The following is a 15547-nucleotide window of genomic DNA, read 5'->3' on the forward strand; positions in this document are numbered from 1 at the left end:
ACACCTAATTCTATGTTCTCATGAGTATGAGGGGTACTCAGCATTATGAAAATTCTAGAAGGGGTATACATATGTAAAAAGTTTGGGAAACACTGGTCTAGAACAAGGAAGTTTAATTTTATTCTCTGACAGGAATCTATCAGTGGATTTTAATCTAGAGCAAGCATGTCAAACTCAAAGGCTCACTCGGGCTAAATAAACAAAGTCTAAGTTTATATGGGCCACAAAAAAAAATAGCTTCCATTTTCATTAAAATGTAGGTTTATTTCGATAGAGACATGCTGAATACAAAGGGCTGAATAAATGAGAAATCATAAAATAATATAACATCTTAATAAAAAATATTTTTTCTTAAACATTAACTTACCAGACACTGAAAAACTGCACAAATTAATGCAAACAAACTTATTTTTCTTGTTCTCCGAAAGTGAAATATTTCCTGTTGCACACACCAAACAAGTCAGTCCAAGACTAATGTGGCAATCAGCTGCTAAAATATTTGCTGCTAGTATTAGTGGAGAGAAATGATGCCCCTGCACCTAAGGCACATAAGGGAAATGAATGCAACACAATTATAGTAATCAGTTATTAGTGAATATTGTAGTTCATTATTAATAATTAAGAGGCCCGGTGCACAAAATTCATGCATGGCAGGGGTCCCTCAGCCCTGTCTGCACCCTCTCGAAATCCAGGACCGATGGCTCCTAACTGATTACCTGCCTGCCTGCCTGATTGCCCCTAACCATTCTGCCTTCCTGCCTGATCGCCCCTAATTGCCTCTGCCTCAGCCCCGTCACTGCGTCTTCATCAGGAAGGACGTCTAGAAGGTTGTTCGGCTATCTGGTCTAATTAGCATATTACGCTTTTATTATTATAGGTTGTAATAGGATATTGTAAAATTAAGTTATGAATTTTTTTATTAAAATGCTTCTTACATACCATTATATTGACTGGGCGACAAAAATATTCATTTTGGGCCATATGCTTGATCTAGAGAGGATGATGAGATCTGTTTTGGTATTTTTAAAGCTCATTCTGACTGTCTGTGGTGAGTAGATATTTGAGGATCAAGAGTAAAAGCTATTGTTTTAGTCCAGTTGAGAGGTGTTGTTGACTTGGTCAGGAGTGGTGGCAGCAAAAATAGAAATGAATATATAATAGCTGAGGGACCACATGTAACAGAACAGAGGACACATCAGAGAGCCTCATTCATAAAGATTAAATGTATGTGACATCCCCCAAGCTGCTCATTACAAAAGCAGGTAGCTGCATGCAAGTGGTTCTAAAACAAATTGAAGATGTGGTTTACAGCCTAATCCATAATTGCTAAGATTACATGTGGGAGGTGGAGCAAAGAGGCAATTAGGTGGTGCTGAAATAGAAAAGATAGCAGGAGATAAATTTAGGAAAACAAATTCAGAGGTTTTTGTGTATCTGTGTGGGTTTTTTTGCAGGGGGAGGGGAGGACTGTTAAATTGAGATGCCTATTAGATATCCAGGCCAGTATGTCACGAAGGCAGTTGAAGTTAGGGTTAAGTTTATACTCTGAAGTTCAGGGTAGAAGTCCTTGGTAAATGATGTGATAGTTCCTGTGAAAGAATAAATATCTAAATACAACTAAGAAGAGTTTGATAACATTGCCAGGTGGTGTTCCACCAATATAAAAATATTCCATAGAGCCCCTGTAATCAAATCAAGATGGTATTGATGTAGGAATAAATAGCTCAGTGGGACAGTATAGACTCAAAGAAATGGATTTCAGTCAAATGAGACTATAATACATGACAAAGATTGAATTTTAATTCATTGGGGAAAGGATAGAATGTTCAATAAATGAATGATGTTGGAACAACTGGCTATCCATCTGGAAGAAAATAAAATTAGTCTCCTATCTTAGACATTTTATAAAAATAAACACCAGATGGATTAAATATTCAAATGTTGAAAACAAAATAATAAAAGTGTTTGCAAGAAAATCTAAGATACTGCATGTACAATCTACAAATGAGGAGACCATCCTATAAGAACTGGAACTCTGGAAGCTGTGCGAGAAATTAAAGATATTTGGATATGTAAAAAATAAAATCTTGTCTATGGCAAAATATTCCATTAAAAATTGTAAAGGACAAAAAAAAATATATCTGGAAATTTGCAACTCAAACGACAAAGTCGATATGCCATATTGAAGAGCTCTTATAGATTGTCAAGAAAAAGACAAATGACCTAATTTTTAAAAATGAGCAAAGGATATAAATAGACAATTCACAGGGTGGCAAATGCAAATGCTCACATGCATGAAGAAATGTACAAATTCGTAGACTGTCAGGAAAACACAAAGTAGAGCAACACTTTAAGATTGTTTGTATCCCTTCAAGCTGCTAAGAATTAACGAGTGATATTCATCGCTGGTAGGGACATGGGTTTTCATATTTTCAGCAGAATTGTGAATTGTTGTAGTCTTTTTGAACAGGAATCTGGCCACATCTGTTAAAATAAAAAAAAGGTATATATCCTTCAATTAATAAGTCTTTTTTCCCTGGGAATCCATCCCACAGAAATAAAGGCACTAGTGCATGTAAATTCAGATACACAGGTGTTATGACAGCTTTGTTTTAGTGGCCAAAAATTGGATATAAAAATAGTGCCCCTCAAAGGAGAAAGGCTGAATAAAATATGGTCGTTTTACATCATGGAAATAGTGTATAATATATGAATGTATGAAAGACTGAATCTGAAGTAAGTGGTTTATTTAGATTCCCATAAGGTATTGTTGGGGGAGAAAGGAAAATATAGAGTTCATGTCCTATAGCTTCATTTTTAAACTAATGATGACACACTCCTTCCATGTATGTTTATATATGTTTATGAGCTTTTTGTGTTTATGTATCATTATAAGAGCATAAAAATAGAGAAGGAAACATACTAGGTTGTTAACATTCAGGAGGAGAGTGATATGAGTGGAGAGAACTTACGTTAAAAAGGAAAGAAAACAGACGAAAATCTCCAAACTTCATATCACAAAGATATTTACTCCTTAGGTTCTTGAGATACCTAATTCCCATGAAAATTCAGATTTAAAAACATGCAATAGCTATTCCTGCCCACTCACAGTCCCATGTGTATGAAGGGCAGGCCTCATGATGTGTACGGTCACATGTCTCCTGATGACTGGGGTACATTCTGAGAAATACGTCATTGGGCAGTTTTGTCATGTGAACATCACATAGTGCACGCCCACAAACCTAGATGGTCTAGCCTGCTGCACCCTTGGGCCATATGGTACTGCCTATTGCTCCGAGGCTACAAACCTGTATCTGCACAGCATGTTACTGTACTGAAAATAGTAGGCAATTGTAATACAGTGATAAGTATTTATGTGTCTAAAGATACAGTAAAAACACCACGGTATAAAAAATAAAATATGGCACATTTGTATAGGGCACTTACCATGAATGGGGATTGCAGGACTGGAAGTTGCTCTGCGTGAGTTAGTGGGTGAGAGGTAAGAGAATGGAAGGTCTAGGATATTACTGTACACGACTATAGACTTGATACACACTGTCCCACAGCCCTCCCCGCCTCTTTTTTTCTGACAGGCTGAGAAATAGAACATTGGTGCTACTCCATGAACAGGGGTATGGGCTGCACTGATAGGAAATATCAAGGAGAAACTGGTGAGGTAAGGCACAGATCACCATAGCAGTGACTGTGAGGAAGGAGGGAAAGGTGGCTTGAGGATCAATAGAAATAAGAAATCAAGCCTGGCTGGTGCTGCTCAGTGGTTGAGCATCAACTCAGGAACCAAGAGATCTCGGTTTGATTCCCAGTCAGAGCACATGCCTGGGCTGTGGGCTCGATTCCCCAGAAGGGGGCATAACAGGACACAGCCAATTGATGGTGTTTCTTTCTCATCAATGTTTCTATCTATTCCTTTCCCTTCTTCTCTCTCTCAAAATTAATAAAAATGTATTTTTAAAAGGGAAATAAGAAATCAAGATGGAGAGATAAAGAATTATAAAGGATTGTCATGGCAATGTAATTTTGGCTATTGCATGTTGGAATAGTGGTCAGATTAAGGAATTTTGTGGTATTCATTTTTTTTTTTAAAGGGTATTTTAACATGAAGAGGGTATAGAACTGAGCACTCAATATTTTGACATTGGAAATATGTTTTTGGTTCCAATAACCCTATTTGGCACAAAGTGTTCTCTCTGGCATGGAACTGATGGAAGAAATAAAACTTATCTATGTTTATATCATTCCAACCTGAAAATGTGTCCAAAGAACAGAGACAGGCCGGCTCCACACTATCACAGAAAGCTTATACTCAAGTGGCAGCGGCACTTGATACTTGTTGAGGTGGCTCCTGTGGACCTGTGTTCTTGTACAGGATCTTATTCCTCAACAGAGAATCTGCAGCAGTGCCCTGTGAAGACCATCAAACTATAGCACTCTGGGGACAGGCTCCTCTGTGGCCGACTGATTGGGATGTAATCTGTGCACTCAGAATGGAGGGACTGTGAGTGAAAGGGAATCTCTTGCAAAGTCCCACAGATGCTGGGCTCACCAGAGAGGAAAAAAAAAAACCCCTTCTGATCCACAGATTCTTCCATTTCTTACAGGAGATTCAGCTCTGCTATAATCTTATGGAACTGCCATCATGTATGCGGTCTGCCATTGACCTAAATGTTGTGTGGTGCAAGACTGTAATTTTAGTCTTTTTAGTAGAAGTTATAATAAACAGTTTCTGGTCTTCAAGCAGAGAATATTTTGGAACAACATGATAGCATGTTGATGGGCTTAGAAAAATAGATGTTGAGGACATCAGTCCACCAGATAGAAATATTACCCATTCATCTAAACATCCATCACTACTCTCAATTCATCCAAAGTCCACAATGGGCAGACAATAGACAGATATCTCACCCAGCAGGGCACAGCTCAGTGGTAGAGCATGGACCTCTGAACCAGGAGGTCACAGTTCCATTCCTGATCAGGGCACATGCCAGGGTTGTGGGCTCTTCTCTTTTAATGTTTCTCTCTCTCCCTCTCCCTTACTCCCTAAAATCAATAAAGATATACTTTAAAAAATAGATATCTCTAACTTACCATGCTCATCCGAAACTGGAGATAATTGGGTGGGGAATGGCTGCGAGTAGTAAGAGGGGAGAAGAACTCAAAACATTATAGAGAGCAGACTGGGCTCAAAAAATGGAATGAAAAATTAGGAACCTGTTGGTCTCAGAAAAAATGTATTAGAAAATTGAGAATCATTTAGTCCAACCTGTCTGGGGAAAGGACAAGCAGACCTTTCTTGGTGACTGATCTGCCTAACATTTGATACCTATGTATACAATGGAAGCAAAAGTTTCGTGAAACAATAATAAAACTGCAGCATACTTTGATATTTTCTGCTTATATTTTGTGTTTCCCATATATATATATGATTGCCACAATCCAGGAATGGGTCACAATTGCAGTTTGAAAAAACACTGCCACAGAGCAGCATCGATGCATTAGTATTAGTGCTATTTCAACTTTGTAAATTTCAAGGCCATATGTTTACTTTGTGTCACTTGTTGAAGTTCTAAGGTGGTACATTTGTCCAAGAGAACAATCCTCTGCTTCCCCATCCTCTGCTTGCACATTTCCTCATAGTTCTGAATTAGAAACAGGGTGGTCACTTCCTCTCTGGGGGAAAATTGGGGACCCAAGTCTTCCCTAAATCATACATTGATTTGTTACAACAATAGACTTGTTGGTTTTTCATTGTCTTCCATCACAAGAACTTCCTTTTCTCTCTGAGTTTCTTTCTCTTGTCTCTGGCTAATTCTTCTCGTTTTCAACTTTATTCAGTCAACTAAATTTATATTAATTTAGAAATACCAGGATGAACAAGAAAAACTCTCCGCCTGTGAGAAACCAGTGGATCAGAAGGGGAAACCAACAAGTGAACTAGAGCGAGATATTAAAGAAAGGGACACAAAGTACTCAGGCAGCAGAGAGAGATGGGTCTAACAGACCAGGGGTGGAGCGGCTACTCAGAACAGAGGTGTTTGGGAAAGAAAGTACCCAGTAGTAACTAGTTTTGCCTCGGGTGAGATGGCACTCCTGGAAGAGGGAACAACATGTGCTAAGACGTGGAGGTGGCGAGAACATGTAGGTACATTTTTCTGGAGTGACAGCAGAGGGACAGGAAATGAGGCTCAGCTGAAGGGCCCACTGTGCACATTTGTGGGCTGTGGAGTCACCCACGTGACTCTGAGCCCTCACTGTCTACTCTTTGGGAGCAAGAAAGACGTGGTGGGGTCAGATTTCAGCGTCTCAGTCTTACTTCTTTCTCCTAGACTGCGGTCTGCCTAAAGTCTGCAAGGTCTTGCTATCTAAACCCCCAGCACCTGGTACAGGGGTTGGCATGTATGCCAAGGACATTCAGTGGAATTTCAATGAGCTCACCTTCTTGGCCCCGCACTTGGCAGTTATCTGAAACACATGTCCAGGCTGCGCTCTGTTCTTCGAGAATGGCACTGAATTGCAGCACTTTGGGGATAACCTAGGAAAACAAACATTCTCTTTCATTAAAATTTTTTTTCAAAACTAGCCCTTCCTGGTAAGATGTTACAAATGAATTAATAACTTAAAATTATTCTCATCCTGCACCCAGATCCTGAAGGTAACATGAATAAAAAAATAGTAATATAAAAATAATTGACTTGTGATATCCTAGTTTTATAGTTCTCACTAGCTACCAATGTTCAATAAAAAACAGGTTTGTGATTATCTTTAAGACTACCATGTAAGTGTGAAAATCATCAAAGAATTGAATGGTACGTTTAGGAGATCCCATTGAGCTTAATCTGGCTCATCACTCTTGTTTTACAGTTGAGGAAAGTAGGGCCTAGAAGACTTTAATAGAGCTGCCCCAAATAATTTTATATCAGGGAATTAAAACCAACCAAAGAGCTATGACTCAGAGCAACTTACCTTGTGACTATACATCCCTTTAGTTTCTTAAAAATGCCTATGTGTGTTCCCAGGGTAAAATTTGTATTGCATTGTTTATATTTTTGTATCTTGCCATTTCACTAAATATATTTTGAGTTCTGCCAAATCTTTGTTATTTTCCAATTTGTCACTCACATATTCACATAGTCACTGTATGATATCTTATTGGTTGGATATACCATAATTTATGTGACTTATTCCTTGTTGTTGGGCATTTAGGTTGTTTTGCACTAGTGTTGTTATTAGAAATAAAACCTTTGCACCTAAATTATGATTTCTATCTGATTATTTCTTAAGGGGAGAAATATCAGTTTGGTCAAAAGGGAGGGACACATTTAAAACTTGTGATACATACTACTAAGTTGTATGGTCCAGGAAAGTTTCACAGATTTACTATAAATAATATTTTGTATCTTTTCTGAAATCTTAGCAACTTTAGACCAGTTATTCCAAATAATGTGAATTTCAAATTTGCCCTAATTTTAATAATTAAAAAATACAAATAATTATGATACAACTATTAGTTTAAGGAGTTAGATCTTATCTTAAATTGTACAGGAATCTGTAAAGGCGAAGGGAGGTATGTGTGACTAAATGGCCAAGGATTAAACGGGAAATGTTGAGGAGTTTTCCTGTAGGGGTCACTGTTACTGTCTACAAGTCAGTAACAGATGGAAATAAAGTCATGCATTTAAGCACGCACATTCATTTTCAATGCCTGATTTGTCTACGTTCTCTAAATTGTAAAATAAATAAGATCTTCAGCCAGATAGCATCATAATGCCAAGTTCTTTATATAATGACATATACCACTCTCTCCACTCAGTATGCTCCATTTGAATTGATTAAATGTATGCGACTCCTATGAAAGGCACTTCTGCTTGCTCTTAATAGAGGGAGCATTAGCTCATTACCAAAGGCCATAAAGTGGTTTAAATGGCATATACTGACTTGAAGAACAGAAGGAAAAATAACAAAACAAAAAACAAACAAACAAACAAAAAAAGTTCAATGCTGTGGAGGGCAGGAACCTCTCCCTTCCTTTTTTTTCTTTTCTGCTTTTCCCGTGAACCTATTTGCCTCAAAATCAACCCAGAAGACAAAATCAGATGCTGTAATCTGCATCTTATAGTGCCATTTGAGTACAAAGAGGTGCTTTTCAATCTTTACTTGTTTTGTTTTGTTTTGTTTTGTTTTGTTTTTGTATCAATGCAGCTCAAACTTGCTCCAAGTTCCAGGAGCCAGGCCAAGGTGGCTGTGCGGACACACCTTTGCTAGGTGCTGTCAGGCTTCAGGGGCAGGGAACATGCCAGGTGTTGCTGGAAACGAATCAGCTCTCCTCACTACATAGCAGGAGTCTTTTCATTAGAAAATGCAAAGCAGCAGCCGTTTTCCATTTCCCCAGCCCCAGCCCTCCTCGTCCGGGGGGCCCAGGAAGGGGCTGGGAGGATATTTACTCTTGGATTTCTCTTATTTAACTGAGCTCAGTGGCAGCTGCTTCTCTGAGCGCAATGCCAGCCGGCTCGGAGCTAGCCGCACCTGGAAGGCAGGCGGCAGAGCTGACCAGGGGCTTTGACCAAGCCCTCGAACTGGACTGGAGGCGCCGGGCAGCTGGAGGAGCCGGTTTAGGAAACCGGGGTGTGTGGTGTTCCCGGCACGCTGCACCCCACGGCGGCGCTTGGCTTCCCTCCGCTCCTGCAGCTGGGGAGGGTTGAGGCTGTGAGTTGGTGAAACTCGCTCACCTGTGGGAACCGGATTTAGGCAGGGAGCAGGGCCTGGCCGCCAGAGAGTCCGGGTCACAGCAACCTCGCCAGGCGGCTCTCCCCACGCCGGGGCGCCGCAGCCAGGGGGGCAGGTCTGGGGCTGCTCCCGCAGACTCTGGCCCCCCAATCCCAGCTCCCTGCTCTCCCCCGTTCACCCACAGGCGCCCCCAGCGTGGAGTGCCCCCAGGCTCGGTGTGCAGAGGCCAGGGTTGCAGGTTCAAGACGCCCCGCCTCCTCCTGGCAGTCTGAGCCATAAGTGCCGGCTGGGACCTTTCCACTTGGTCTGAGTCCTCCTCGGGGACGCTGCTGAGGTTTGCGGGACTCTCCAGGCCAGAGACAGCCAGGACCTTTGCCTCTGACCTCCGCCGTGCCCGCAGTCTGCCCGGGGAACTCCCAGCCCCGGGAAAGCCCGCTTTCCCTGGGGGCACCGACGCCCCAACTCTTTTACGCGCGGTCTGCGCCCTCTGCCTGGGCGCCGGGCTCCCGGGCCAAGGGGCGCGCATCCCCCGGAGGTTCGGCATCGCTCCCCGCGGAGCGCAGCTCGCCCTCTCCTCCCCGAGCCGGGCGGGCTGCGGGAGCCCTGGGCCCGGGGCACTCGGCCGGTCGGAGCGCTGCGGAGTCCCCCGCCTCGGAGCCCGCCCGCGAGGAGGGATCGGACCCCGGAGGCCCAGGTCTCCTCCCCCGAAACTCAAGCCGGCGCCCTCCCGCCTTGGCTCGCGGGTCGGCCCCGCGGGCGGCCGCGCAGGACCCGGCGCTCGGCCTCCGGCCGGTGGGGCGCACCATGGCCGGCTGCTGCTGCCTGTCGGCGGAGGAGAAGGAGTCGCAGCGCATCAGCGCCGAGATCGAGCGGCAGCTCCGCCGGGACAAGAAGGACGCGCGCCGCGAGCTCAAGCTGCTGCTGCTGGGTGAGCGGCCCCTTCCCTGCCGCCGGCCCAGCCGGCTTCCTCCCGTTCCGGGGCTTACAGATTGTCTTAGACGCCGGGCCTGTGCACCTCCAACCCGGTGACTTTCGGCCACTCCCCAACAGGGTTCAGACACTTGACCTGTGTGTGCCTTTCCCCAGCTGTCTGGTTTGCCTCTGTCCCGAAAGCCTGGACCTCCCCGCCTCCGCCTCCAGTGGGGGATCCTGCAGACACCCATCTTGGGTGTGCAGGTCGGGTCAGGTGGGGGGGAGCTGCCTGATCCACAGCTTGGGTTCAGCTCCAGCTCTGGCCCCTGCGCTCTCAGTTCTAAATAAGGACCCATTGACTGAGCGGTTACCCAGTGAGGGATTGAGCGGGAGTTCTGGGCATCAGGGCCATGTGATGCGAGCAGATCCCCCCGGCTTAGAGAATTACAATGAAGGCTCAGAAAGTGGGCAGATTGACTTGACCAAGAAAAGGCAAAGCTAATACCGGGTCAGTGGTGACGCCCAGGTCCTGGCCACTCACCCCACTGGTTCCCCTCCCACCGCTGTGACCCCCTCCACTTGCCGCTGGAGGCTCTCTCTGGGTCTGGGAGGCCTCTCCGTTTGCAGCCCACCCAAACCTCCCTTGCCCAGCTGACTCAGGACGGTGGTTCCTAGGATTCTGACTGGCCCCAGGTGCTTCTGTTTCTTCATCGGTCTTCTCTCTCGCGCGCTCGCGCTCTCTCTTTTTCTCTCTCTCCTTTTGGGGGGTAGGGGGCGTGTCTCCCTGCTTTAGGTAGGACACATTTCCAAAAGCAGAAGAAAAGTTTAAGGTTTGCCCAATGTATGCCCTAGGTAGGACAAGGACCCTGTCTTTCTGATTTTCTAGAACACTGTTCAACCCATTTGCTTTTTGAGGAATATTTATCTTTTCTTTCTTTCAGACCAGTATTTCAGCTGCCAGATCTCTCTAGGGCAGCTGCAAGTATTTCAGCTTTTTTTATTTCATACATTCCATACAGAAATTCTCTTTATACCAGTGTGTGTGTGTGTGTGTGTGTGTGTGTGTGTGTGTGTACTGGAGCTTGCACCTGCGTGAGCGAGCATGTGTTTGATATAAGAAATCTCCCTTCTAGAAATCCTTAAGGAAGAAAAGTTGACTTAATTACTAGAATAAAATAGAGAAGGCAGTGTGCTTTGGACCTGGGCAAGGAAACCCCTTACTCTTACTGCCCAGGATTAGAGGGCAGGGTCTGACCTTCCCCAGGCTGTGCCCCTCTCCACTGAGCTGAGTCCCCACAGACCTTGAAGCCCCAGACTCTGATGGAATTCCTGCCCAAAGTCCCCAAGCTTGCTTTCTGGGCCTTTTCAAGCAGAGGAGGCAGGCTCCATCCCGAGGAGTGCCTGAAGGGCAGCTGTGCTGTGTGGGATTGTGGAATAGCTTGCAAATGTGTGCTGAGCCCCCCCCCCCCCTCCCCCGGTGAGACAGCCTGGGTGGGGAAGGAAGGCATCCGTTCATTGGCCAGCACAGCTCTTTCCAGTCTGGCCTAAAACTCTTTGGGCTCTGAGAATTCTATACTGTACCTGGACTCCAGGTGGTTATAAAGCTAGATTTGTCAAGGCTGGAGGATTATGTGACTGTTTGCTAGCTTGATTAGCACTTTAAAGTAGTCCTTACCAGGGCCTCCATTTGTACTCTGCCCCAGGCCCCACAGATGATAGAGGCGGGCTTACAAGAACGGGCTGAACCCTCTTTCATTTTGATGCATTTTGCTTTGTGTCAGTATGTGAAGTACAGGGTCTGGAATATACCAGGAGCTTGGCAAACGCTGGCTCTCTGTGAAAAATGAAGCAGTCAGCTGTGTTGTACTGTATTGGCTGTAAGCTGATTTGTTTGAAGGAAAATGCCTGAGTTCACACTCAAACTAGGGGAGGGATGTTTGCAGATACATTGTTTGCCCTGGGAGTCAAATTTAATCCTGGTGACTAGAATCCTCCTTCATCTCCCTGGCCCTAGCCCTGTTCCTGTCCCCCTGAGGCAGGACTGCCTGACTTCCCAACCCCCCATTTTTACCAGGCCCAGCTGTGACTACCTCCTTGAATCAGTGCCAATCACTCCGAAACAACTAGAAATAGTTTCCAGACCACATGGAGCTGTCCAGGACCCCCAAAGGATGGACTTCAAAACCTCTGATTTCCTTCAGTCTTTAAGAGAATAAGGCACACTCCAATTTTTCTCAAAACAAAGGAGGAATCAATGACTCAGAAAATGCGGGAGGCAGGGAAGGCTCTAGCAGTCTATGCTGTTTTGTCTGAAGTCAGGCAGTTTGAGTGCAAAGTTCATTCACTTGAGTGTTGTAGTGTGTGGATCAGATGATCCACTGCTCAGATGCCTCAGCTGGAAGCTCCACTTTGCAAATAGGAGTTTAGGATCCTGCGTGGAACACGGACTGAACTGAAATTCCACCACCTCTTCCACAAGGACCTATGCTTTTGCAACAAGAGGATCTGAGGATGTTTCTGAAGTATATCCGATGGTTCAGTCCAAATCCTGTTTGTGCCTAATGAAAGTGTGGGTCAGTCCGTAGGAAAGATAAAAGCTGTTGTCTGGTTAGGACTAGTAACTGCAAGATGCCAGCATGATGCTCTCTCAGAGGAAAGAGGTCAGAAATAAAGAAGATGCTGGACTTCAGTAGAAAGAAAATCCTTATCAGTCCCTCAGATGAAAGGAGGACAAAAAGGAGTTCGGATAAGAACCCTGATAGTACTCTTCAGTGTAAGGAGAAAGTATCAGGACAAAAGCAATGAAATGAGGAGAAATGTGATCTTTATTGATTTTAAATGAGGCTTGGTGAAGTGTTGTTAATTAGGTGGAGACTTAATTTTGGATGTAGACCTCCTGTTGGAAATGTCTGGAAGGAATGTTCACTGGGGAATTGAAATAGAACTTATGTTGGTACTAGAGGCCCAGTGCACGAAATTTGTACACTCAGGGAGGTGAGAAGGGGGCCCCTCAGCCTGGCCTTCGTCCTCTCTCGCAGTCTGGGAGCCCTCAGGTGATGTCCAGCTGATGACTTAGGCCCACTCCCTGCCATCAGTCGGACATCCTTAGCGCTGCTGGGGGAGGAGGGAAAGGCTCCTGCCACCACTGCTGTGCCTGGCTTCTGGCTGAGTGGGGCTCCTCCTGTGGGAGCGCACTGACCACCAGGGGGCATCTCCTGCATTAAGCGTCTGCTTCCTGGTGGTCAGTGCATGTCATAGCGGCCAGTCATTCCGCCCTTTGGTGGATGTGCCTATTAGCCTTTTATTATATAGGATAGGAGTTAGAAATGGAGGTTCTTAGGCTGCTTGTGTTCAAACCCTGGCTTTCCCCTTTCTTAGCCTTGGACTGACTTTTCTTGGCTTTGGCAATGAATGCTTGGTAAGTGTCTGCTATCATTGCTCCATTTTCAAGCTCTTTGAGGCACAAGGGTGGTGTTACTTTCCATTTTAGTTGACTAATTGTCAGTAACTTAGCAGTTAGTCTTAAGAGTCCTGGTTGTACTTTGACAGAAATAATCTTGCTTTGAGTCTCCCTCATTGTTTTGTTTGTTTGTTTGAGCCATAAGCTCATTATAAATAGCAAGTCTCTCTTTGTCCTTGCACCAGAGTTGAAAGCCTGAGTCCCAGGAACTTTTATTGCATTGGTTACAACAGAATCCCATTTTAGAGCTGACATGTTTCTGGGCTGGAAGTCTATTAGAGGGAAAGGTGAGATAGTATGGGTTTCTCAGTAGAAGGTGACAGAATTTTCTGTCTCTATGAAGAGGAAAAGGAAGGAAATGGTAAGTGTGCCCATGTTCCTTCCTCTTGGCTTAGTTTAATCCAGAACGCTTTCCCAAAGTGCCAGACATGGTACTCCAAGCTGAGGATCATTTCCAAGTTGAGTGGGAGTTGTCTTTTCACAACTGTTGTGAGGAAGGTGGTCATAAGAGACTACAAGGAGTAAAAGAGGAAGGGAGGGATCCTCTGAGTATGGGCCTTGAAAGATGGGGAGGTGAGGATGCTGATGTCAGCCACATGGGGGGCTTGTGTAGGACACACCGACTTCTTCCTGTGTCCCAAGAGAAGCTTTTGAGGATAGTAAGTGGTGTTCTTAGGATCTGGGGTAATATGAAGGACCTCTTGGGGGCAGATTTCATTTGGTTTTGGTGTTTTATGTTCACCATTTATGTGAATATGTTCACTACAAAATAAATATTAATGCAAAAATGCTTAAATTTTTTGTGCCATAATATGCTTCCCAAAGGGGAGGCCATGAGACTTTATCTGTGGCTTATGTCCTTCCTGGGTGCGATAAACCATTCTCACCAGATAGCTCTTCACCCAGGACACAGCAGTCCCCGGATCCTCTCCCAAGACAAATGCAAGTCCTTCCTCTTCTTTCTGCCTTTAAAGGAATACCCAACCTTTCAGATAATGGACTTTTACCCTTTGTACCTCTTCAAATAAGGTGCATTGAGGTATGATTTACAACAATGAAAGTCACCAATTTTAAGTGTGCAATTTGATGTTTTGACAAATATGAACTGCTGTGTGAATGTTAGTACGATAGTGATAATAGAACATTTCCATTATCCTCAAAACTTCCCTGTGCCCCTTTGTAATCAACTTCTCCCCTCAAATCATGAAAACATTTTTTTTTTAAATTTGAAAACAATAAGGAAAGAATAGTAGAAAAAACCCCATAGGTGTACTTTTCCCAACTGACCTACTACTGAAATTTTCTTTCTCGTTTGTGTGTTCTCTTCAATTTTTATGAAATGTTTGAGGGTAAATGATATGTGTCAGTCATGTATATGTATATGAATATGTATATGTACATATTTCCCAAAGATGTATATTCACTTTAACAGTTGATAGCTCAATTTTGAAAATTACATTTTAATAAGCACTGCCTTTATAGTTACTCAAAGTGTGTATACACGTTTTGGGGGGACACCCTATAATATATTTAGTTTCTCCTAATCTGGAACATTTCCACAGTCTCTCATTGCTTTTGTGACTTTACATTTTTGAAGAGTTCAGTCCCCTCTTCCCTTTTTTTTTTCTTCTTCTTCCATTTAAACCCTTTCTCCCTTTAATCCCTCTCTCCCTTTAATAGAAAGTACCCCATTTGGGGTTTGCTGATGATTTTCTTACAATTAGAGATTTCAACTATGCTCTTGGCTTGAACTATGGGGAAGTGATGTATGTCCTTCCCAGGGGTCACCTCTAGGGGCACCCCATGTCTATCTGTCCCTCGTTGGTGATATTAAGTTGGATCACATGCTTGTTTTCTCCACTAACAATTTTGTGGGGAGATATTTTCGAAGACCTTGCAAATATCCTGCTCCTCTAGATTTTGTATTGATATGATTCCTGATCCAATCTGTAATTTGAGAGCTACAAAATGATGATTTCCCAACTCTATCACTATCTCCGTCTTTATCACTTGGCCCTGTAGCAACCTTCCCTTTGCTCCTATTTATTACTCATACAAACCCATGAATCCTTAGGTTGGTTTTTTTTGTTTGTTTGTTTTTTTTAACAATGGTTTTTGCTTCGTTGCTGTATTTAATCATTTTGGTCTTCAAATTATACCCTATTTGCACAATGAGATCCCCTTCAAGCTGGTTCCTATGTCATTGTGATATGCCCCCATCATTTCTTTGAGCATTTTCTTACTTTCAGAAATAACTCTAGGCTCATACTGCCCTTCCTAGTCATGGAATTAGCTATTTCTCTACAGCAAGCATGTCAAACTCGTGGCCCATGGGCCACATGCCTCATTTATTTGGTCTGTGTTACCCTTTGAGTTTGACATGCTTACTCTACAGGGCCTTGGTTCTTTTGGTAAAGAACTGCAGCTTTT

General features: G+C 43.8%; 1 protein-coding gene and 1 long non-coding RNA gene across 3 annotated transcripts in view; both read left to right on the top strand.

The window, feature by feature from the left end:
• The window catches only part of LOC311630442, a 930538-nt gene that overhangs the window by 637592 nt on the left and 277399 nt on the right, over positions 1-15547 (top strand). The gene's annotated exons all lie outside the window — the stretch shown is intronic.
• LOC311630434 (guanine nucleotide-binding protein subunit alpha-14) overlaps positions 8630-15547 on the top strand; it is a 127763-nt gene continuing 120845 nt past the window's right edge. The window contains exon 1 of one of the 2 annotated variants that reach the window (XM_084899430.1): positions 8630-9673. In XM_084899430.1, coding sequence (XP_084755556.1) covers positions 9550-9673 — 124 coding nt within the window. In that variant the 5' untranslated portion in view covers positions 8630-9549. The remainder of the gene's footprint in view (positions 9674-15547) is intronic. The other variant, XM_084899431.1, reaches the window with a different exon arrangement.

The sequence above is a fragment of the Pipistrellus hanaki genome (genome assembly GCF_964339955.1).
Source record: "Pipistrellus hanaki genome assembly, chromosome: 11".
NCBI classification, from domain to species: Eukaryota; Metazoa; Chordata; class Mammalia; order Chiroptera; family Vespertilionidae; genus Pipistrellus; species Pipistrellus hanaki.